Here is a 26,695-nt window from a genome sequence, read left to right on the forward strand (position 1 = left end):
TGTGTGTAATGCATCAAACTGAGTTGAAGCTTTGTGTAAAAATCCTGTCTATGCTCTTCTTTGATGCCTATTCAGTTTTTGCCACAAAAGGGGAATCTTGTGAATGTATCCGGGTAACTGAGACCTACTTTCTAGGATTTATTTAACATTGTTTAAAAATAGAAATTGAAGCTATCTTATTAGTTCCTGCTCACTGACAACTCTGGTTGTATTTGTTTGCTATAGATAGCAGTAGCAGTATTTTCTCTAGGGCAACTAATTACATGAATCTGCCCTAAATTTGATGATTCCCCTCCCACCTTACAAATGAGCAAACACATGAAAATTGTACATAGCCACTTTGCCATGACCATAATAAAGCCTCTGTAACATTAATTAATACAGTCTGATCATGTAAATTTCTAAAACAATCACTTTAATCATTCAGTTGTACTAAGTGACAGTTTGCAATTGAGCAATTAGATACTTTTATTGTTTCCCTAGTTATTAATCCTCAGATGAAAAACTTTCACATGGAAGAAGTTAACAATTCAGATTAAGTCTACATGAGTTGCTTCATAATTGCTTATTTATCACTGTGTGTTTGAGTCATGTTCATAGGCTTATGTTTGGCATGAAAAATGGTATATTTTAAAAATCCTTGTACTAGTCTTGTTGTTTTTACTTGCTTATAAGTCAAGTCTAGCTGCAAGCAAAATAGAGCCTGGTCCATTGTAGCATAATGCACCTGCACTTCAGGGTCTTTTTGTTCTACTGATTACTTCCTACAAAGTACAGATCCAGATCTGCTGGCGTATTATGTGATGGCAGATCTGGGTCTGTGCAGTTTACAGTTGGAATCATCTTAAAAGTGAGTATGTATGGTGTGTCCTTCTTAAATACCCTCCATAAGGCAGGGAATATTTTGTTACAGTTTTCTCCATCTATTTTTCCCTATTTTGTTTCTACATGATGAGGTGTGTTCTTCACCATCTATGGTTACCAAGCTTTGCAAATAAATTGAACTTGGGGTATGGAATATTGCCAGGTCAAAGATTGACATAGATGCCAACCATTCCAGGTTCTGTGGAATTTTTACCTAAGAACTTGTCTCCATTCTGAGTTATTCATGAAGTTCAAAGAAAATCAATATTGTATGAGATGCAATTTTGAACATGAGAAAGTACTACTGGTATAGAATTTAGTTTGTCTGGTGTAAAAATAAAAAAAAAACTAGAAGTTACATAACTAATGTGAAAGTCATACAAGTCATGCAGGAATTCAGGACCAACTGTTTCAATAATGGGTGTCGTTTAATGAAAATTAATTGCAAATACATGTACCTCTAAATTGCTATTATTCACTTTATTTGGATCCTTATACATACATATTCCTTTGGAAGGTCATTGTTTATGCATCATGAGAAGTACTTATGGCAAAATCAATGGCAGATTATATGGACATATTTAGGTCAACTTAAAGGATGTGTTATAGTACAAACCAGATTGAATGTCACACACTGTGATGTCACATTAAAGCTACACATGTTGAAGAACATTTTTACTACCAATGTTGTGATGATTAGACCCAACATGCTTGTTTCTTCACCCGGTTTAGTACCAGGCTACCATTGCAAAAGTCCATAGCCTTCAATAAATTTTGTCTGGAAGTTTTTGATGATATTTAAGGTACTGAGCATTCAGCATTTATGATTGAATAGGTTTTAGTTAAAATATTTTAGTATTAAGTTTTAGAACAACAATTACAATATGAGAAAATGCATCTGCATAACCTGTATGCCTTTTACCATATAGAAACCAGTAAGTTGGATTGTAAATTGATTTTAAAAATGGTGGTAGAGACAAATAAAATAGAAAGATGCAGATAATATATAAGGAAAAACTAATGTTATTGTCATTATTTTGGCCAAAAAGTGTTCAGGGAATTTGAAGGTTTTTGAATCTGAGGAATGGATACTTTATTTATTCTTGCTGAATCTTAATTGTTGTGGACTTAGTGCATATTAATGCTTATAGGATAAAATGCAATATGATCAGTTAGAAGTTTTTGATTTTTAATGAATGTGATGTCTCATCATGAGGATGAGCTGCCTAGATGCTGAAAATGTTATGTTTGGCTTTTTGAGACATGCGTGTTCATGGTATCTCTGTAATAGTCACCATGACTAAAGGCAGAAAAATGATTTCTGCAAAATAACATTAGTTCTACATCACAGACCTAAGCCCAATTTTGTGGATGACTTGCACATGGGGTAAGGAAGTAGTCTGTTGATTTGGGGGTTATAGTGTCAAAGGGTCAAGTCACTGTACTGAAAGAAATGTGATTTATAGAATAACAAGTTTTACAACACCAAGACCAGTCTAATATAAAAGGCTTGCTTTTAGGTAAAGAAAAAGTCTGTCAGTTTAAAGGTCAAAAGGTTAGGGTTAGTATCAGCCTGGCTGAAAAAGACCAATTGTGGTTGCCACATAACAACATTGGTTCTACATCATATTCCTGGACCATACTTCATGAATGGCTTGCCCTTTGGATACGGAAGAAACCTATCAGTTTGGGGGTCAAAGCTCCAGATCACTGACTAATATAAGAAAAGTACTATGGTTTCAGGACAAAATGTCAGTTCTTTACTAAATACAGTCACTGAAGTTTGTGAATGACTTATATGTTGGGGAAGAAAGAAACCTATTGATTTTGGGATTTCAGAGGTCATGGTCATGGAATGTTTAATAGGTAAATAATGTTTTCTTCAAAGCAAGTTTTATGCAACACCACCTACCATGACCAGTTGTCCAAGTCATTGAGACCTGTTTGGTGTTCATTCTACAAATGAAAAAGGTGGGGCCCATTGGTCCTTTCAGGTGGAAAAGAATGATCATTAAAATAAAAATAAAAACATGTCACAAAGTATAAATTCCACACAAATAGATTATTGCAGAAAGTAATAAATCCACAACCCAGGTGCCTATTGGCAATAATTATCACCCTGTCGATACTGAAATTTTAATTCTCAATGTGCAAGTAACCACACCCCACTAGAATTTATTTTGGGCATTTAAATCTGCATTTTTGCTGTCTGGACAAAAATGCAGCAGAATGATTTTGCTGAAGATTTCATCTTCTCTTCTTTCATATAATGATCATCAACCATGTGCTCTCAGTTGGTGTCCAAGCATATCAAGGTCATTAACACATTTCTGTTAGCCAATGAAATTGATTGTCATATGCTTTCTTGGCATAGAACACATGATTTAATAAGAATGAAAAACATTTGAGTCAATATGTCTAAAATCAAGTGTAATTATTACATTTTTAAAAATTCTGTCATTTTTTTTTTACTGCACTTGATGTATGCCAGAGAGGGAACTTTCTAATGCGCCAAAAATGACAAGTGTCATTAGTGCAAGGGTTCAACCTTAAATGTATTCCACCTGATTATCAAAATTCTCAACCATAACTTACTAGTGCCTGCATAGTTGATTATTGAAAATGGGTTGGATATAAAATGTGCTATCTATGATACTCTGTTTCCACTTTCGTTTCTTTTACACAAGTACTCAGCACCTTCTTGATACTAAAATTGGTCCAGATTTTGTTTAGCTGTTGTGGTAGGGTTTGATGCCATTTTTAAGCACAAGATAGGCTATACATGGCGGCCAGTATAAATGGTGGAGGAAGAACCTGGGAAAACCCGGGAAGAACCACCAACACACAAGAAGCTACTGGCAAGCTTTCTCACATACCCACATTGGCCAAGCCCGAGACTCGAACCCATGCAGACAGAGGTGAGATGGCAATGACCCGTAATGGTGAGCGCTTTAGACCACTCAGCCACTCAGGGCTCCCTATGTTATTGTGAAGACAGTGCTCTAAAGAACCTTCTATTACATGGCCTCATATATAAATATATAATAAGAGAAAAGATTTGTATACTAAACAGAGAAATTTCAGTTTTACACCTAGCCATCAATTTTCTAATGATATTAGCATTGACACATGTTTCAGCAACTTCGGCAATGTTTAAATGTGCAGCAATTTTCCTTTCAATGAGCAGTCATACATTTTTATGAATCAGACCAGTGATAATTTAAGGGCCAGAAAACGTTGAAATTTTATGATTTGGTTGGAAAGTGTTACACTTGTCCCATGTCATGGGTATTTTCAGGACTGTGCTTCAAATTGAAACATTTCTATGCCAAAGTGAGGACACCATCAGATATTTCTGTAATATTTGTAATTACATTTTAAATGAAAAAATGTTGCTAACTTACATTTGAAAGAAGTATTCTAATGGTCTCCACAGATTCCCAGCAACATTCACACCTGAATTTAGCTATTTATAATTAATATGCTGAGACAACAGCTGATTATTCATAATATACTTGGGGTCATGACATAAAACCCCTCCAGTTCTTTTGGCCAATCAGCAATGTGCCCATTGATTGGTGTCCTTGAGTAGTTATGTGATAATGGAGGTTTGACTGAAATTGATTACTTAGTAAGAAAGTTGTGAAAATTGTGGAGACACTTGGAGTTATTCTTTTGGTTGTAAATTAGCAACATTTTTGGTGTGAAAAGTAACTACTTATAGAAATATCAGCTGGCATCGTCACTTCTGAGTATAGAGGGCTAGGTATGAAAATGTGATTTTTTGAGTTACAAACCTTGTCTCATTATGACCATGTATTAAATGGGTTTCAAATCATTGTCTTCACTCCAAACATTATATTTTCATGGTTGAGACCTATAAATAGCATGCCTCAGGTGCCTGTGATGCAACTTGCAAGAGTAAGACTAGTGTAGTGGATAAGTGAACGATGTTGAGTAAAGTGTCTATAGGATCAAGTATCTGTACAACTTGGTCATTCCAGGGACAAATACTTGGTAAATGTTTCATGGGATTTGGTAACTTTTCTGGGCAAGCAGTAATAATCGTACTTGCCCAACTTAATGTTTTAACTTTTCAAGGGCTTCTGGGAAAGGCCTGGGAGTTTTCAGCCCTAATTATTTTCTTTCTGTCCACAGGTAACCCATCATTTTCAGTATCCTGAGAACACAACAGTGGTGTACTCTTATTTTGAAAGTCGTGGTGGCAAGTTTCCATCCACTGTGTTCTTTGGTCTTCAGTACATTTTGAAACGATGGTTGATTGGACCAGTTGTAACCAAGGAGAAAATTCAGGAGGCAAAGGAATTATACAGTCTTCACTTTGGTCATGATCACTTCAACGAGGAAGGATGGAACTACATTTTAGAGGTGAGAACGTCTTTTCAAACATATTGCAGGGTTAACTTCATTTAGCCATGTATTGCAATTTCACTCAGCTGCAAACAGTATAGACCCAGATCTGCCATCACATAATGCATCCACCAATGATATGTACCCACCAAGGTTCTGCTGCTGCACATCATATTTATTCGCTGAATAGCACATGTGTGACGATTTACTCCTCCTCATTTTGAAATTTTGACATATCTTTATTAAGACTATCTTTATCTTATAGTAATCCCACACTTTCTTTTATGCAAATTTATTAGGCTGGCCGTCCAGGGATCATGGGAGATGTATTGTAATGCACCAGTAAATCAGGGTCAATTATGCACAGGGAATTTACGGTAAACTGTGTTTCTTGTGATAAAGCCATAGAGTTATTTACTTTTTACATTATTTAAAAGTGGATGGGTTGGAACTATTAATGGGAAAGGCTTTATACAACATTGACATAATTTTAAAAGAACTTTGACACGGAAAGTTCAATGGAAAATATCTCTGTTCTCAATAGCATAAAAGTGTTATGAACTTTAAGTTAATTATATAGTTGTAAAAAATGCATCTGTAGCAAAGATGAAAAAATCTTCTGAATGGATAAAAAGTGTAAAGTACCTTTATTTAAACTGACAGCAAAGGTTAATGTTGATGCCTGCATATTACCTGTAGAGACATTTTGAACGAAATCAACAGGACCATTATGCACCATGTGCAGCCTTGGTTGAGTATTTGCCAGCATTGATAATAATTGTTAGAGTATTTACCAGCCTTGATAATAATTAGTTGAGTATTTACCAGCCTTGATAATAATTGGTTGAGTATTTACCAGCCTTGGTAATAATTGGTTGACTATTTACCAACCTTGATTATAATTGGTTGAGTATTGACTGGCCTTGATAATAATTGGTTGAGTATTTACCAGCCTTGGTAATAATTGGTTGACTATTTACCAACCTTGATTATAATTGGTTGACTATTTACCAGCCTTGATAATAATTGGTTGACTATTTACCAGCCTTGATTATAATTGGTTGAGTATTTACCAGCCTTGATAATAATTGGTTGACTATTTACCAGCCTTGATTATAATTGGTTGAGTATTTACCAGCCTTGATAATAATTGTTGAGTATTTACCAGTATGTTGCATGTAATTTTTATCTTATGTTCACTCTCATTGGTGAAAAGTATGTAGTAATATTTTTTACACCTGTGGGTTAATATCAATCAGAATGACTATTTTTCAGATAGTACAATTAGTTCATATACTTTTGATTACAGTCAAAATGCTTATAGTATTTAATTTTTTATGGTTATAAGAACATGTGCTGGTTTCTTGATCTGCCTCCAACTGTACAAGAAGCAACCATGCACAACATTTACGTTCGGCACTAGTCAGAAGTAGGCTGCAATTTTTCACATCATCTAAAGCACTAGAACATTGCTACAGTGCACTTTACAAGTGTGTAATTAATACAAAGCAGACAACTTCTTATGATCTTTGGTAACATAGGTCATTTCCAATTTTTTTATTTCAAAATTTCCATGCCAAAACTGAATAAATCACTTAAAAAGTCCCTGTAATTAAGATATTTCAGAAGTTTGCAAAAGCAGTTGATGGAATTATTATCATGCAGAGGTTTATTATGGGAGAAATATGTGTCTAGTCTAGTCACTTCACATAATTTTCTATTTATTCTTTATTTTGTTATGTATATTTAATTGTATTGTTTTTTATTTTTTATTTTTCTCTATGATTATGTTATGTATAATTGTATTTTGGACTTGACCTTGTCAAATATGTTCATTGTGTACCTCACCAGTAACTTTTTATTTTGTAAACAAATAATACATAGTTGATATTTCTCTGTGAGTGAGGTTTAAATGTTAGGATCACTATCACTGGAGGTAAATATGTTTATTTGGGTCTGGGATTAGGACATTTGTATATTCCCCATGGATAAATCTGGTATGCCTGATGTTTCCCATGTTCTTTATTATAAGTTTAGTTAAAGATTTTACCTTGCTGACAACTTGGAATATTTTAGAAATGAACTTCTGAAACTCATCCTAGTTCTAGTTATGTCTTATTGATGTGTTCAGTATTTCATTTGGGTGGAATTATGTATTTAAATTATTATTCATTGGATATACAAAGTGCTCATCTATAATATTCTTGTACTAAAACATTAATTTGCAATTATAGTGGTTTTGGACAAGAACATTTTTGGATTTTAATATTCTGATACTTTGATAGACTTAGCACATCACCACAATTCAGGCTATTGTCACATTACCACATTTGAGACTACAGGCACATCAACACATTCAATTTTGGAATTTAATTGGAATACTGCTGGAATTATGGAGTTGGAGCTTTATATGTTTGGGCTTGTAATAGAAATTTTAGAGCTATTTTTGAATTTTTTTTTAAGATACAGTAAGTTTTTTTTTAATTTTAGCTTTGTATTCTTGGAAAATAAAACAATTGTTGAACAAAATTTGTTGGTTTTTGCTCTTTTCTGTTACTTAGACCATAGAGTAATAATAATAATTTAATTTGGCTCAAAGTGTAAATAAGTTCAGAGTAACAATATTTCACAAATGTTAAGACCAATAAAGATCAGTCTAAAAGCGGTTGGGAAGACTTATTGATGAATTTAACAACTGACAAAGTTATCCCTGTTAAATATTTGGGAACAGTAGAGGGTGGACTTGATAACAGATAAAGCTATCCCTGTTAAATATTTGTGAAAAGTAGGAGTGGTCTTAATAATAAAGATATCTCTGTTAAATAGTTTGTTAAACATAGTGGGTGGACTTAATAACTGTAAGGATGCAAATTTCTGTCAATCTATAATGAGCACATTAATAACACATTAACCCCTGAGCCAAACAGCTAAGCAGTCCCCATACAGTATGCTTGCAGAGGTCACCTAGAGCAGTGTTAGCCTTACCAGTGGCTGTATCCCTGGGACTTGCTGACAGCACTTGGCATGCAGATTTTTATAGAGGGGGCTACTTGCAATAAATTTGTTATTATTTTATTTGTATTTGTTTAATTAAGCTGAAATTTGGCACAGCAGTTCTCAATAAAATTGCATACATAATGGTATAAGTTTCGTGCTACATGCAGAAATAAAACTCATGCATGAAGGTGAAAGCAAATGATGTACTTGCCAATTTGCTTCTCTTGCCATGAATAATCCATCCAATCCATCATGAGTTCACACAGAATTATTAAGACCATCAACACATGAAATAATTATATTTTATGTACACAGAAACTTACCTTTCTTCCTTATAATTCTCACTGAAAATTTAAAAATTAATAAAACACTTAACAAACCTTGAATTATGAACACTCATGTTAACAACATTTATTTCCCAAACATTTATTTAACGATTCTTCAAAAGAAAAAAAAGCTCCTAAAAATTAAATTCATTTGCATCAGGGTCCGTTGTTGGCTCTGGTGTTGGTCCTTTGTATAGCCTCTTGTCAATGTGTATTTTTTAATTTACGATTCATCGATCAGCTCTTCTTTCGTTTTCTTCTTCTTCTCCATCCTCTTCAACATTCTCATTCTCATTACTACTGCTGTTATCATCAGTAGATATTTCGATGTCACTATCAATCAGTCTAGGCTCTTCTTTCATTTGCATCTTCTTAACTCTTGCCACTCTTGTGATTAATGATTGGATGGTGTCAGTGCCAAATCCATTCCCCCACCTATTCCATCTATCATGTGACGTTAACATTCATATTCATGTACTAACTGTCATGATTCTGATCAGACCTTGGTAAAATATGGGACATGGACTGATTAAATTCAGGTGAAATTAACTCATCCAGAAACAATACATTTATTTAGAATACATTTATTTAGAGATCAAAGAGAAATGCTTAATTCACTGAATACAAATGGATTAACTCAATAAACAAAGGTTGCAATGAATACACTGCAATGAAAATATGAAGAGAGATCTCACATTGGCACTTTCCGCTTGTTGTGTGGGTTTTAATAAATGTAACATCAATAAAGCAAGAAGCAATAAGGCCCATAACTCAGGATAAAATGCTAGTACCTTCTTAAGGGGTACTAACAGCTGCCTCGCTTGGCGTTCAGCATTAAGAGGTTAGTGTTAGGGCTGGTTGGCCTTGTATCAGGATAATGTGACTGGGTGGGACAACATGTTACGTGTCTGCGGCATGATGCCCCAGTGATAGACATCACTATAGACTGCCACATTGCAGATACTATAGCTGTATGACTGAAAAATTGTTAGAGTTATGTTAAAAATCCAAATCACACACACACACACACACACACACACACACACCTTCTTAAGGGACAAAGACCACATTCACTTGGTTACAGTGCATTATAAATGTACAGTACTGTAGACAAACAATGTACTTGACACAGTACATTAAAAACCAGGTGAGAAGATCTCTTGTTATGACATTATTGGCAAATTGCTGGATTTCCACAACAGATAACAAAATAAAATGAACCTTTGACCTATTAACATCCATGGCTACTTCTTTTAAGGAAGGAATGGCTGATCATGAGTGGGATTCGCATGATATCGCTCAAGTGGCAGTTGGTGACATGTACTTCAGACCTGTTGCATGAGGTCCCACCCAATCACATTATCCTGACACAAGGCTGACCAGTCCTAAACACTAACAGCAGGGCAGCTATTAGTTCCATTTTTACAAGTCTTTGGTATGACTCAACGGGGATTTTCATAGCACACTCTGTTTCTACTGAAGTTTGATAGGTACATGAAGCACTGTAACTATTTGAAAAAGGCCAGTATGATTAACTATTAGGCCATTATGATTAACTATTAGGCCAGTATGATTAACTATTAAGCCATTATGATTAACTATTAGGCCAGTATGATTAACTAATAAGAGGTTTTTTTCATAACCATCAACAGTGAAAACATGAAACAAACAACTTTATATTTATCAAATTTCAAATCTTCAAAAACTTTAAGTACCAATGTTTAATTTCAATTTAATGCCCTGACTAAATATTTCTTCAAAATGTTATAAAAAATGTGTTATTCAAATTGTATATTTTTCATGCACAAATGAATTTGCTACTAAATGTTGATAACTTGTACTCTTCGTGTTTAAATTTTAATGCATAACTGGAAATTATCCTGATAAAGGTATACCTGATAAAGGTATAGTTATATACAAGAAACCTGCCTTACTACCATCTTGTTTTTGTTGTTGTTGAGACTAGTGTATTCCATGTGAGTGTTATCAGGCCTACTTGGGCATCTTTTAAATTTTGACTTGAACTTCATTTTCTGCACCAATGAACATGTAAGTTATGCTCCCTTAAAACAGTGTTATTTTCACCAGCTAATACGTACTTGTGACCAGCACTTGGGGGATTACAAGTTCTGCCTTATGACTACTTGTCGAAGTTGCATGCATTGAAAAGGTCACTGTAAATTAAACTTAGTTCTCTCAACATAAATGTCTTGAGTTTGCAATCAATATATTGATGCCCAGCTTTCAGTAGGTTAATCAACTACCATATGTACTCAGTTGTCAATAGAATCAAACTCAAGCAACAAAGATTCTGATCTGTCATATCATAATGTGCCTGCAGATCAGGGTCTGTATTTTTTGTTACATTAGTTACTTCTCTTAAACTGCACAGACCCAGATCTGCTGGCATATTATCATTGGCAGTTCTAGGTCTGTACAGCTGAACTCCTCTTATAAGCGAGTATATTTTGTAGTTGTGTACATTCTGAGCAGGTACAGCATGATTGTTCAAAATTTACTGGACTGATTCTTTTGGCTTTGACTGAGTGGTTATAGCTGCTTTACTGAGGACATATCTGGCAATAATAATAATAATAATAATACTTTATTCATTAGTCAACGACTATTCTCCCATGAGGCCCTCTTAAGGAGAGTATAACAATGCACATTATATGAAGATAGCAATAATTACTGTTTATTTTAACATGTTTAGTATTAAAATACTAAATTCCATTATCTGTTAGAAGCACATACATGCTCATGATATCTGTTAAATACTCTAATATTTTCAGAAGATTTTACATGCAGTGGAAGCTTGTTCCACAGAACTGTACCAGAATATTGGAAGCTCTTTTTAAATTGCTCTGTCCTTGGTTTTGGTGCTAGAAAGTTTCCATATGATATTGATCTCAACTGGTATTGTGTTGAAAAAAGCCTGAATAAGTCCTGAAGATACTGTGGTGCAGTTCCATGTAGACATTTATATAAAAGAACTGCCTTGTGAAAATCTATCCTGTCATATATTGTGAACCATTTGAGTTCTGTAAACAAGTATTTTGAGGGATGATCAATAGATGCATCTAAAATTATGCATGCTGCTCATTTCTGAAGTTTATAGATCCTGTCAAGCTCAGATTTAGCAGTTTCTCCATACATCTGAACAAGAATCCATTGTTGGAAGAACATATGGTTTGTAGTATAGATTGCGAGTTTCCATAGGTAAATATTTCTTGATTCTGCTGATTAAGGCAATTTTGGATGACACTGTTTTACTAAGCTTATCAATATGGTCATTCCATAGTAAATTATTATTTACGGACACACCTACAAGCTTTTCATGTTTGACATTTTCTAACAGATGAATATTTATTGCAAGAGATAGTTCTGGGTTCCCTGATTTGTGTAGCTTTTGTGACATCCCCAAAATCATACATTTTGTTTTACCTTCATTAATTACCATCCTATTTTGTTGTGCCCAGTTTTGGACTCTAATAAAGTCTGAGTTTGATCTCATTTGGATAACTTCAGTATCAGAACTAGATGTAGACAAGGTTCCATCATCTGCAAACAAATCTGTATTTGTGGATTCATTTTTTAATGGTTGATCATTGATATAGATAAGGAAGAGGAGAGGGCCTAAAACTGAACCTTGAGGGACTCCTGAATGAATAGTGCGAGTTTGAGAGCTAATATTGCCAATGCTTACTTGTTGAGACCTTTGGTTTAGGTATGATCTAAACCAATTGAAAGATAGATTCTTGGACCTGTAACAGTTCAGCTTTTGCATCAGAATTTCATGATCAACAAAATCAAAGGCTTTCTTGAAGTCAAGGAAAACAACCCCAGTCATATGTCCATTATCCATTTCCTTCAGATCAATTAATTTGGTAAGTTCTGTTTGGCACAAGTTGTACTTTCTAAATCTTGATTGTGCTTTATGAAATAGAGAGTAGGTTTCAAGAAATGTATTGACCTGAGTGGCTACATGGTTTTCAAATAAGTTTGACAATATAGGCAGAATTGATAATATTGGTCTGTAAATCCCTGGATCCTCCTTTTCTCCATTCTTAAAAACAGGTGTAACCTTTGCACATTTCAGTGTTTCGACTGGAAAATTACCACTCATTATACTTAAGTTTATGATATGCATTAATGATTGTTGTTACTGGTGCAGCAATTTTAAGAATTCTTGGACCAATACCATCCATTCCAGAGGATTTATTAATATTCACCTTAATTAGCATATCAAAAACATCAGCTTCACTAACATTAGCTGTTGAAAAATAATTATCAGGAGTTTTAGCTCTTATAAATGATAGAAGAGCATCTTGGGTTGTTTATCTGGTTCTGAATACTGTTACTGGAGATGCTTATGAAGAAATTGTTGAACGTTTCCACAATGTCTTGTACAGATGTTGCTGTATCCTCATTTTGCTTAAGTCATGGGGGGGGGGGACAACTGTTCCTGGACGGGTTCAGCTCTTTTAGATGCTTCCACAATGTCTTGGTAACTCTTACTTTCATCAATAGCCTATTTATAGTAGTTCTCTTTCGCCTTATCTATCAGGTGCTTAGTTTTATTCCTACACTTTCTAAAGCTTTTCATGTCTTTTTCTTGTGGAAATTATCTCTTTGGTGCCTAGCCTCATTGATCTCAGGGGTAATCCACTTGGGTGTAATTTGGTGTTTAACCCTTTTTGTTTTAATTGGGGCATTCTGGCCTAAGGCTGCATGGAACATCTGATACCATTTGTCTCAGGCAGTGTTGACATCAGCTATATTGCAGACTGATTGGAACGGTTTGCAAACTAAATCGTTTAAATACATTTCCTCATCAAATTGTTTAAAGTCCCTGTATTTCAATATGTTGACCATTTTTAGATGATTTTGGAACATATTTAGTTATACAGACTGGGTAGTGGTCACTCTGTGCTTACACTAGCACAATAATTTCACTTATGTTTTCAGGTTTATTAGTATAGACATGATCAATGATAGTAGCACTTTTATCTGTTACTCTAGTTGGGGTGTTAATTAATTGAGTAAAGTTGTAAGTTTCAGAGTTACTTATCCATATTAATGGTGGAGTTTTCATCTAGTCAATGTTAAAATCACCTGATGTGATAGTTTCTAAATCTTCCTTTAGTAATGCTCTTTGAATTTGCACCTCAGATCTGTCAGTCAAATCAGCTGTGGAACTAGGTGGCCTGTAAACTGAACATAAGGGTATTGGCTTTGATTTGGCAAGGGTTACTTCGATCCAGATACTCTCATCCCAAGTAGTCTCTAGATCAACATGTCAGTTATAACTAATGGAACTGTCTGCATAGAGAAGAATACTCCCACCCACCTCCATGTATTCTCTATCTTTTCCATCAAAGTTGAACCCCTGTATTTGGAGAGCCAAATCAGTATCATCAGAAAGAAAGGTTTCACATAGACCTAGATCTGGTTTGCTATAATATTAATTTAATCTCATTCAGTTTAGGGAGGATGTGTTGAATATTTAGGTTGATTACTTGCAGACCTCTTTTGAGGAGGCAAAGACATGACAATTTTGAACAGAGGATTGATTTTCAGACAAGGTAGTATGAAATGTATTGTTTTTAGACTTGACAGATTTCTTTTCATCACCTTGATTATTTACATAAACACATGAAGAAGATAACAATATTACAAGATCTATCTGGTGTACCATGACCACATGTAGTGGACACATGTGAATGTTCAATATGAGACTGATTTACATACCTACAAGAGGCAATGATATATTAGACAGTTGAGGAGCCTCAGAGGGAGAAGTAACATGAACAGTATCATATAGTTATCTGGTCAACAGGCTTCACTTTGTTCACAAATCAGATAGTGCCTGAAACCTGTTTATAGAATTATAATTATTACATTGAAAAGTATACACATATTCTAATGAATTTTGTTGCTAATTAATATGTGTTTCCTAGGCCTGTACATTATTGCCTTCTACCTATTGGTATGTGCACCACTTTTGCTTATGTCCTAGTTCATTACAAACATGGCAACAAATCTGTTTTCCATGCAGACTCCGCTGTGTTACATGACCTTGCTTTCCACAATACAAGCAATTTTCTGACTCGTGTCTAACCCCTTTTATAATTCTTATGTACTGGTCTATATTCTTAATGAGTAAGGCAGTGCCTCTGTTGGACAAGTGGATTTGGTCTCGCTGGTATATATGCTGGTTCACTTGATAATTGTCTTAGAAGAAGACCCTGTATTGCGGAACAAAGAGTATTTGGAAATTTTCACACTATGCACTTAGGGTATCATTTAATGGAGTCATAAGTACATCCCTTCTTGGCGGTAGACCTGAGATGATTATTTTACAGTCTGTGTTTTTGGACCTGATGGCATACGACAAGCTTTCATACTCATCCTCAGTGCCCTTCAGAGATTGGCCATTACTGTAATTATTGCCACCAATGAGAAGAATTACAGTATGATATGGTGACATATCCATTTCCAATATTTTTTCTGTAATAGTATTAGTAGTTACACCTCTGTGTGTTTTTACATAAGTTTTATATAATCCTCTTGTTCATACTCGTTTGATTATTGATGATCCTATGAGAAGAGATCTGTCTTTAACTATGTTACCGATTTTGACAAGTGGGGGATTCAGATGCATTGCTTGGACTTCTTGATTTCCATGACTAGACTGACTGTATCGCTGAAAAATTCTGTATTTTGGGCATACTTATGAATGTTAAATTTGGCACATTCTTGTTTTCTGATTGTTAATTTTGAAGTTACTTGTAAGTGACACAAGTGAAAAATGAGAAATCCATTCCTCCCTTTCATAATATAATCTGTCTTCATTATGTCTTAAGCATTTTTAGGCATATAGTAGTTCAGAAGGGGTGGTACCTGTGTCTGGCTTGAAAATAGTAGTAACTAACCCATATTACATTTACAAATGGGCTAGTTGCAGGGGAAAATTTCACAATTTTAGTAGTCCTCTTGTTCAAAAGATGGGTAGCTGTTTTCATATTTATAACTAATGTGCAATTGCAACTGGAAGGCAAAGTTTTGATCAGCAGCTGATCATTTAAGTCAACATTCATCTGATAATGGTCAGTGTCAAATGGGCCCTTTTAAATTAAGGAGAACATTGTGTGTATTTTGTAGATTTAATAGAAATTAAATATAAGATAAAATTCTAACATATATTTGAAAATAACCAATACCACATCTTCCCCACTCCCCCTGAGACGGAGACTGGTGCATATTTTGATATGTACTCATTTTCTTCAAGCAAATCTCTATAAATGAGAGTGAGAAAGAATTTTGACCTAATACTGGATGTAGCATATATTTTTGTTAGGTCTGTTGAAGCAACATGTGGTTTAAAAATACTGAATATCTTTTGTTTTCTTGTGATAACACCAAAGCCAGATATATTGCATGAAATGTGGAATTGTATTCATCTTAACATGTAGAAGCAAAAAGGCATTCATGGTGGCCAGTTGAACAACAGTGGCAATGTGGTTATGGTTTTAAACTCATGTCCAGAATGTTATGGTGTCATTTCTGACCATCAGTTAACCCAGATCAAGCCAGATCAGCTTCCAGGTGTGGCCTTGAATTTAGGTTGGTTGTTGTTGTTGTAGGGTTTAATGCCATTTTTCAGCACACGATAGGCTTTACATGGTGGCCAGTATTAATGGTGGAGGAAGAACTCGGGGAAACCCCGGAAAGAACCACCGGCCCACAAGAAGCTACTGGCAAGCTTTCTCACATACCCACATTGGCTGAATCCGAGACTCGAACCCACGCAGACAGAGGTGAGATGGCAATGATCCCTAACGGACCACTCGGCCACTTGGGGCCACGAATTTAGGTTGGAATAGCCTTCAAAAAGTTGCTGTGCAACAACCAAAACCAAACTTTGGCAACTTGTGTCTCACTAAATGTCTTATGTAATGGAAACAAAACAAATCAAGGGTGAAGATACAGTTGACATTATAAGACACAGATGATGCAGCCCATGACAACAGAAGCATACATGGGCCCTATGTATATTAACTGCTACTATCTTTGTGGTTGAGAAAATATATATTAAGTAAAATGGTTGTTTTTGCATGATGTTCACATTTAACACTGACTCGCAGTCATATCCTGTATGTTTTCTTTTAGAATGTACTGTAGCACACTAAATTTTGTTGAAAGCCAGTGTTTCCTTTTTCCCTCATTTTAAAAAAATTAACCTGACCCCCCCCAGTTCTGACTGTCAGTCTTGCACCCCTAGGGGAAAGAATAAGCCCATGAACCCATGAATTTGCTATAAAATTTTGCCAGTTTTTGATCAACTTTTATGTTGACTATACTCACCAAAGTGTGTTAAACATATTCACTGATCTATGATGTGGGGTTGAATGAGACCTATTATTACACTTTTTATGTGCACCATTGAGTCTTTTGTATATTTTCATGCTTCAGTCTATCTCTCTATAATGCTTTTTTATATATGTGTGGGATATATGTGTGGGATCATAGTGCGAATCATACAGGTCATGTAGACATCCAGTACCAACTATTTCAGTGATGAGTGACAGCTTTTAGAATTTGATTACATTATCATTATTTGGATCCATATTCCTTTGGAAGGTCATTATTTATGTGCCTCAAAAAATACATACATCAAACACCAATGTTAAATATGTTAACATTTTTGGATGAGGTCAGCTATAAAGTGTGATCTGAAAAAAAACTGGGATTGAATGTCATGCACTGTGATGTCAAAAGGAAAGCTGTGAATGTTGAAGAAAATTAGTAATTCCCTGTTATTTGTTATGATAGACTTTTTCTTAACCAGTTTAGTATCTGGCCAACATTGTAAATGTGGCCCCATAGTCATCAATAATTTTCATCAGCAAGGTGCAAAGCGTTCAACACTCAGGATTGAATAGATTTTGGTGAAACTATATTAGTGTTAAAGTTAAGAAAAAATAATGAATATTTAATTTAACTTGAGTAAATGGGCCGACATAACCAGTTTGACATACACTTAGTTTTGGTTGCCACATGAATCTTATTACATATGCAGAAAATTCCTTCCATAAGCTATGGTGGCTTAGTGGTTAGCATGTAAGACTCTTAACCAAGATTCGATTCACACCATCAGATCAGTCGGGATCAGCTAAAATAATGTGTTCCTGGGCAAGGCATTTTATTTAGTTTGCTGCAGTATTAAATAACTTGAGTTGTTTTGTTGTAAAACTATTAAAGCAAGACTAAAACTTCCTTTTGTGTTAAGTTTGATGTGCACAATTAGTGCAGAGATAAAAGGAAGTTTCATACAGATGTTACATTTTGCTTCCTTGACAAATTACTAATAGCTGTAGTGGAAGATTAAACCCATCTGGTAGTAAACACATTTGTATGTACAGATAGTTACACTGTAACCTAATGTGGTCTTTTGTATTGGTAGATGCTTTAAGTGTTTGGACATATTTTCTTTTTTGATCTTATGTTTCTGTTTCCTCACTGGAGGTTAATCCTGCTATATATACTACATGATGCCATGGTTCACTATTAGTGAATTCAGATCAAAACCGAATGAGTGACCCTGAAATAACAAAGTCCCTATTAAAATCTGACATAGTTTACAGGTGATTGAAGTTGTAAATGCTGACAAAAACTACAGGTAATTGAGGGTAATCCTGATATAGGCTGTGTGTGATTGAGGTTAATCCTGAAATAGGCTATGTGTGATGGAAGTTAATCCCGATATAGGCTATATGTGATTGAGGTTAATCCTGATAAAGACTACAAGTGATGGAGGTTAATCCTGATAAAGGCTGCAGGTGATGGAGGTTAAACCTGATATGCTATATGTGATGGAGGTTAATCCTGATATGCTACAGGTGATGGAGGTTAATCCTGATATGCTACAGGTGATGGAGGTTAATCCTGATATGCTGTATGTGATGGAGGTTAATCCTGACACAGGTGATGGAGGTTAATCCTGTTGTAGGCTATAGGTGATGGAGGTTAATCTGATATATTCTACATGTGATTATACCACCAACAGCATATTCAGTATACTGTAGTGATTTTTTTCATGTGGTCCTAAAGACTTCCCTTTATTTTCAATCCCATTCTCCACATTTTAAACAAGCATTTACAAACATATTTTAGTTTGTTTACAATGGAAACCAATGGGTTTCAATATTCAGTTGAAAATATAATTTGACTTCATTCATTGCAATTTAATTTGGTACACACTTCAAACTTCATTGCAAATTCATTGGGTGCACACTTCAAAATTTATTGCAATTTAATTGGGGTCACACTTCAAACTTAATTGCAATTTCATTTGGTATACACTTCAGACTTCATTGCAATTTTATTTGGTGTACACTTCAAGCTTCATTGCAATTTTATTTGGTGTACACTTCAAGCTTCATTGCAATTTTATTTGGTGTACACTTCAAGCTTCATTGCAATTTTATTTGGTGTACACTTCAAGCTTCATTGCAATTTTATTTGGTGTACACTTCAAGCTTCATTGCAATTTCATTTGGTGTACACTTCAAGATTCATTGCAATTTCATTTGGTGTACACTTCAAGCTTCATTGCAATTTCATTTGGTGTACACTTCAAGCTTCATTGCAATTTCATTTGGTATACACTTCAATCTTCATTGCAATTTCATTTGGTATACACTTCAGACTTCATTGCAATTTCATTTGGTGTACACTTCAAGCTTCATTGCAATTTCATTTGGTGTACACTTCAAGCTTCATTGCAATTTCATTTGGTATACACTTCAGACTTCATTGCAATTTCATTTGGTGTACACTTCAAGCTTCATTGCAATTTCATTTGGTGTACACTTCAAACTTCACTGCAATTTCATTTGGTGTACACTTCAAGCTTCATTGAGAGTTGGCTTCATACTACACAAGTGGAAAAAAATCCAGTAGGAACTCAAAAATAATTATTGACATTTGATTTCAGTTAATACAAGGATGTATCAGAATTATATTCATTTTAACCTGTAACCTTTCTGAACATCACTATTCTGTGACGGATCATCCATGTATCAACTGGAGACAAATGTCAGTTGTATAATAGTAGAATATACATAGAGTATATCAGCTCTTCTTTTTTACACACAAGCCAATATAATGTAAATGTGTACTGTGAAAATGGGCGTCTTTGCAGAAAATATATGCTTGTGATTTTCTGAAAACACGTTTGCATCATGTTCTCAGAAATACTGAGAAAAGGAAACAGTTATGCACTATCACTTTTCTATAAATATGTAAAGAATATTTATTTCTACTTTCGTTTTATGTTTCTTTGAACTTTGTAATACGAGATGTACCTGTACAAGATCAAGTCACTTCACGACGTCTGTTTTTTAATTATGATGTGAAATAAGAACAAGTTGAATTTTAGGTTGTTCCTCTTGTCCACAAATAGTGGGCTGTTTGTATTAATGACAACAATGTTTAAACATCTGTGAGATATTAGATAAGATGGCCACTAAAAGTTTGCCAACCCATCCACCAAGTAAGAAAGGACACCCTTCAAGGACCTAGGCAGGATTGCCAATCCATCCACTAAGTAAGAAAGGGAACCCTTCAAGGATATTGGCAGGATTTTCAATCCATCCACAAAACAGAAGGCCTCAATAGAAGATTGGTCAGTTGACCAAATGAGCTTCTTTTTTAAATAAAGTCAATATTATTACTATTATTATTATTATTATTATTATTATTCACCATTTGAGACAGAAGTAATTTGATGTGACCTGAAAACTGTATCTGAGAAAATGTTAGAATTTTATGTGGAATTTGGTTTATACAATGTTAGAATTTTATATGGAATTTGGTTTTATATATTTAAAAAAATTGATTACATGTTTTGAAAATTTTACATGTTACACTTTATTGTATGTACATTTAACAGAATATAACAACATTATGTTTTATATTATATCATGTACTCTGTGTCTACATTTTATTTGTGGGCCCCAAGTGACTGAGTGGTCTAAAGCCCTCTCAGTAATGGAACATTGCCACATCACCTCTGTCTGCGACACCAGGGTTTGAATCGCGGTTTTGGCCAATATGGGTGGGTGAGAAAGCATGCCAGTAGCGTCTTGTGGGTCGGTGGTTCTTTCTGGGGTTTCCCCAAGTTCTTACTCCACCATTTATACTGGCCACCATGTGTAGCCCTACAATAACAACAACAATAACACTTTATTTGGAAGGGTTCATCTTCCTGAATTTTTGTTGCAGTTCTCCATTTTTTTAAACTTTATCCTTTGTTGGTACCATTTAGCTACTATTATGCTGAGGTGCTGGAAAAACTACTACATACATAGATATACCGACATATTATTAATGACCCTTGGCATTCACAAGGATTCAAGTAGAATGTTACCATACTGTCCAAATTCTAAGTTACCCACTCATTGTCAGAACATTTCCTATGTTTCTGCATGTACATAATACCTGAGTCATTCAATTATGCCATAGCCATGAATATATCATGGCAAATATATCATTATTTTTCCAAAGTTATGCGCCTTTTTGTTATTAAATATTTGTGCTTATATTAGAATGATCTAGTATTGCAAACTAGTTCCACAGCTTCTGGTGAATTGCCCCAAAACTTACCAGTCTTTATAATCTGAGATCAACATGCCTGCATCAATTCTATCGAGTTTTTAAAGACTTGTACATTTGTTATATTAAATATTTGTACTGTAAATAAGATTTCTGATATTGGCAACTAGTTTCACAACTGTCCATGAATTGCCCCAAAGTTTGATAGTAATTATTGACCCTGTGTCGTCATGCCCATATTGTTTTGCTGAAGAGTTTTTCAAGAGTTATGCAACTTTTTGGTGTTAAATATTTGTACTGTATGTGAGAAATCTGATATTGGTGACTAAAATCACAGTTTTTGATAAACTGCCCTGATACATTGAAGACATTTACTTCTGGTGGACATGCTTTGTCATCATGCTCCAATGATGTTTAGAGAAATGCCCCATTTTTCTTCGTTTTAAATAGGGATTTTTTTGTGTGCATGTACATACCTATATGCATACATTTTCCTTGGACCAACCATTAGGGTGTACAAATAGCAATCAAGTTCTTACGAAACATTTATTTGTTTTCAAAATTACTTTTTTCATGTAGCAAGAAATGGTTTAAAAGATGCAACTGTTTGAATTAAATGTCATACTTCCTTTGTTCAGCTATATTTCTATACACTTTACAATTTGACTTATTAAGTATCTCAATTAATACAGAAAAATACTGGCTTCACAAACTTCCACTGAAATAGACATGGCACTCAAAGGGTATGAAATATTATTGTATTCAAGCACAAATTGAATTATACAGTATATGATTGCTGAATGAATCAATTCATTTCTAATTATACAAACATCTAACAGACCACACAATGGCACTGAATTGTTTGAATAGTAATCTTGTACATTGTGAGATGCCATATATTTTGTTGGTGACGATTACATGTCAACTTCTATACAATGTTTGAGTATCTCTTGCTTCCATATCCCTCCCATTTGTTGTCAGAAAGGGATTCATTGAATAATTTTTTTTAAGTTAATCTAGGTAATTGGACCTAATAACCTCTTTATATTGTAAGAATTTTAAATTTAAGGGAAAGTGCGGATATATATTAACTGTTGATTTAAATACATTAATAAAATTTTGTTGGCCTTTGAATAGTAACAGAAATATTGTTACAACAAACATGCTGTTTTACCATGCTATTTTTTTGAATGACCACGGCTGTTAGTCTGTCAGTTCCTCTGTGATTTCTATTCTTAATTTATTTAATTTAATGCTTTTTCTTTTATTTTTTTTTCAAGGACAGTGTCCAATACAAACATATTCCTTCTGTGGATGAGTGTTCCAAGCTGATTTAAACATTGTTACTTCCCCTGCATTCTTCTTTTCATTTTTGTCAACATTGCCATGTCATTGGCAGCTGTGGTGCATTCTAGTGGATAAATTGTACAATAATTGTATGCTTATTTCTTTCAAATCTGTGACAGCACCAAATAACTTATCATATTTTACATTTATTGTACAGATAAGGTTATTTCGTGTTGTCACAGATTTTCTCATATTTTATTGATAAAACATTAGACTCCTGTGATGGAGCCTGCGAAAATATGAGAAACAACTATATGACATTTTGCTTTTCAGAGTTCAACATTGTACATTCAGTATCATTTCTTGTGAAGTTTTTGTGCCTCTATTACCTTATTTAATTCCAAATGTGTCTTTTTTTCCCATTCTGTCATTACTTCATAGAACCATTGTGACACATGTATTAAATGTTACGTTTGCTCATGTTTCACAGTGAACTTTTATTGAGCTTGTCAAATTCTTATGCCAAGTTATGGATGCCATTGTTTGTTATCTGTTCCCCAGGACATCAATATTTTTATTACATACCCGTTTAATCTTACATGGCTGATCTGATAAAAAAAATGCCAACTCGTTTGTTACAAATTTTAAGAAATGTAGTGATATTGGGTGAAAACGGACACTTTTGCTGATGGTTATAATGAGTTTGCTATTTGTCACAAGGCTACAACATTTTGTCTTCTGAGTTTTCTAACATTACCAGTTGCAAAGTGTTGAATTGTCAGTGCAAAGGCCTAAAAACAAACAGAATTTTGAAACCAAAGAACAGAGATTTCTCAATAGGGCACCTGTTGATATCATTCCCAGCTGCAACACTGATAACACAAAGAAGGGACATTTCACAATGTAAATCATATAAAATACCAACATTACCCAGAAAGCCATTTTAACTTCATTCTATGAAAATATGATATTCAGAAAAAAACATTTCTTCAGGGAGTAGAGTTGGTTGCAGATATAAGTGGGAGAGCATTCAATTTGTCTACTGAGGATTCAGATTGATTTAGTAAATCAGAGGATAAATTTTTATTATTATTTGCAGTATGAAGGTCAACACATTATACAGAGCAGCAGGTCAGTTGAATTTGACTGAAAGTTAAAAGAATTACCGGTACATCTTGTTTCAGACTGTTGATAAGACATTTTCATCACTGGGACACAACCAAGGAATTGTATTTTATATTTACATTTGAAACATTTTATGACATTTCAAGTAAAAAATAAAAAGGAAACAATATCATTTAGAATTTTCCTGTCCCAATATTTCCAGAAGATTATAATAATACAAATCAAGACTAATCAGCATGTTGGAAAGTGATTGAATTGTCGCATGGTTTGAGGTTTGGGAGCAAACTAAATATGCGTAAATTATCACCCTAAAGTTAAATGTATGTATAATTTCTTGTAACAAAAATGCTAAAAAATAAAGTTTGGAAGTATATGTACTGTACATTAATTTGCTTTTTGTATACTTGTAATTGATTGTATTTAATTACTTCACTACATTAAAATCACACTGAAATTTGCTTGGAAGTGGAGTGTATAGCCAGTAAGCATGATGTAAGAAAAAGGTTTAGATCCACTTGGCAGTTTAAATCCCCTCATATGTCCCATATAAAATTTTTACAAATCCAGAGTGAAAAGGTAAGTCACTGCACTGTATCTGTCGGGGCCTAGCCCCGGTTACATATGGGCCTATGTCTTTATGAGTGGTTTTTATTTGGTTTGTTTTACATTATCTGTCATAAACCTCCGAATGTCTTAAGTCATTTTTTGTAAAGGATACTAAAAAAATCTGAAAATAATGTATGAATAAAAAGGGGATATGTGATAAATACAAAACTACGTAATTGCTTTGTTCTGAGTGAGAATGAGTTTAATACAGCGTAGGAGCATGCATCTTGGCCTGATGGCCTTGATTTATTTCTATATCTTATTAAACTTGTTCTTTCAACCTACTCAGAACAAAGCACATATAGTTTTATCTACAAGTATTACAGGTGTGTGATTCATATACATTTGCACTCTAATAAAGTCACAATGAACACATTACCATCAGTAATATTTTAGACAAGCTGAATCAGTATACAAGCTATTGGTTCCATTAAGGACGGCACTATTTTGTGACTACTTGCAGTCTCCCTGGCAACATTTCATTTAGTACTTTTATATCCTTTCATTGGTCTGATACAATTTATTCACCGTAAAACTGTCGTTTTAGTACTGAAAACTTGATAGTCGAGTTGACATGAGTTTGAGTCAGAGAGTGGTTGCAGAGTAAAAATCACATGTACAAATGTTTTATATACTGAAATATGCAGAACTTTATTCATATACTGAAACCAGCATAAGAGTTGTGGCAGACAGAGGTTTGCCTGTTTGCCACATCAGATTTGTTAATGGATCCAGTTTGCCAAATTTGATTGGTCCATTGCTGTCATGTGGTTAGAAACCAAAGGGTGACTGACAATACTTGTAAAATAACTGTTGAGAGTGGTCAAATTCAGTACTTAAAACATGTCTTATAAACTGTATAATCATCATTAATGAATTATTTTAGTCCCATTTTAGGTAATGAAATTATTGAGAACTTTCCAGTAAATAAATAGAAATTGCTTCCATAATAATAATAATAATAATAATAATAATAATCATGCTATAAATGATAACAGATCTGCCAGCAAGTTAATAATAATACTTGTAATCATTTGGATATTTATATCATAAATTAATGAAAAATTAATAAAAGAAGCAATATTTGGATAATTTGAATGTCAGTATTTTTAACTGTCATGCAGATGCGGACAGTCTGGTAATTATTTAGCTTCACACTCTATAGGAAATGCTTGAGTTTGTCAATTTGCCTTCCAGATTTTCTTCTCACCACATTAGTAATTTAGGTTAAACAGAATAAAAAGCAATTTTACAACTCTTGTCTGTTAGGGTCACTCTATGATTTTCAATCATTATTTCACTTTTTTCAAACACTGGGAAGACTTTTTTTTGTTCTGAAACATTTTACTGAAATGAGTTCATAACAAGCCATAGAAAATTAACTTCGATCTCCGTTTTTACTATACTAGAGTGCTGACAAAATGTGTTTCCATGCTGGGGTCACATATGTAGGTTTGAACCACGTGAATAGCTTGTACTGATGAAATCTTTCTATCGTCCTCCTTGAATTACATTTTTGTTGACTTTACTCTTTAAGTGGGATTTCTTTAATCATCTCACTGTAGCAGGCAGGAAGTACAGTTTTTTTTAAACCACTGTAAGCATATTTTTGTTCTTTATCTTCCTTTAGGGTGATTAGTTAGTCCATAAAATCAATTACGTATGAACATGCAAACTTTAAAAGTTGCAAATCCATGGATTCAGCTAACAACATTTAGGGCATTTATTTTATTAGCACAAAAATTGACAGGAAAACAAATGAAACTACAGTACATGCACATCAGTTTTTCTGACACCGCTGTATTTACAGTCACGAAGTTGATGGATGTATGCTTGCTTATAAGATGAGTCCAGCTGCAAACTGGACAAATCCAGATCTGCCATCATACATTATGCTGGCAGATCAGGGTCTGTGCAGTTTATAAGGAGTAATTAGTAGAACAAACAACATAGACATTGATTTGTAGGCACATTATGGTACGGCAGATCAGGATCTATGTTGTTTGCAGTTTGACTTGACGTATAAGCAAGTATATGCTCCTTTTTACATTTCAGTGATTACGTTAAGATTTTGCATTAAGTCTGCTATACAGATTTATAGCCACAGTTATCTACTGTTAAGGTCACAGTAATCAATTTTTCATGCACTAGTGGCTATGAAAGTTTTTGGGGATTATGGCCACAGTGGAGCAGGGGAGACAACATTATGCAGAATTCGTGCCTTTTTTCATTGCATTTTATACTTTTTTTTCCAGCATCACAAAGGTTACTTGCCCTTGAGGATAAAGTCTGTTCCAGAGGGATCGTTTGTTCCTTTCAAGAATGTTTTGTTCACAGTTGAGAACACAGATCCAAGGTGTTTTTGGCTAACTAACTATTTTGAGGTAAAAAAAATTTTTACTTGGTACTCAACATAGCATTTTTCAACTTGACCGAAAATTCCTATGCTGTAGATATTTAACATTTGTCTCCATTTTTTTATAGATGCTCATTTCTGTCTG

The 26,695-nt window shown here is 34.2% G+C and overlaps 1 protein-coding gene across 1 annotated transcript in view; it reads left to right on the plus strand.

The window, feature by feature from the left end:
- The window catches only part of LOC149802220 (nicotinamide phosphoribosyltransferase-like), an 81,051-nt gene that overhangs the window by 8,513 nt on the left and 45,843 nt on the right, over positions 1–26,695 (plus strand). The window contains exons 2-3 of the mRNA XM_089956640.1: positions 5,023–5,253; positions 26,450–26,578. Of these exons, the coding sequence (XP_089812766.1) occupies positions 5,023–5,253; positions 26,450–26,578 (360 nt within the window). The remainder of the gene's footprint in view (positions 1–5,022; positions 5,254–26,449; positions 26,579–26,695) is intronic.

The sequence above is a fragment of the Sinohyriopsis cumingii genome, chromosome 4 (genome assembly GCF_028554795.1).
Source record: "Sinohyriopsis cumingii isolate HCF-2022 chromosome 4, ASM2855479v2, whole genome shotgun sequence".
Classification (NCBI taxonomy): Eukaryota; Metazoa; Mollusca; class Bivalvia; order Unionida; family Unionidae; genus Sinohyriopsis; species Sinohyriopsis cumingii.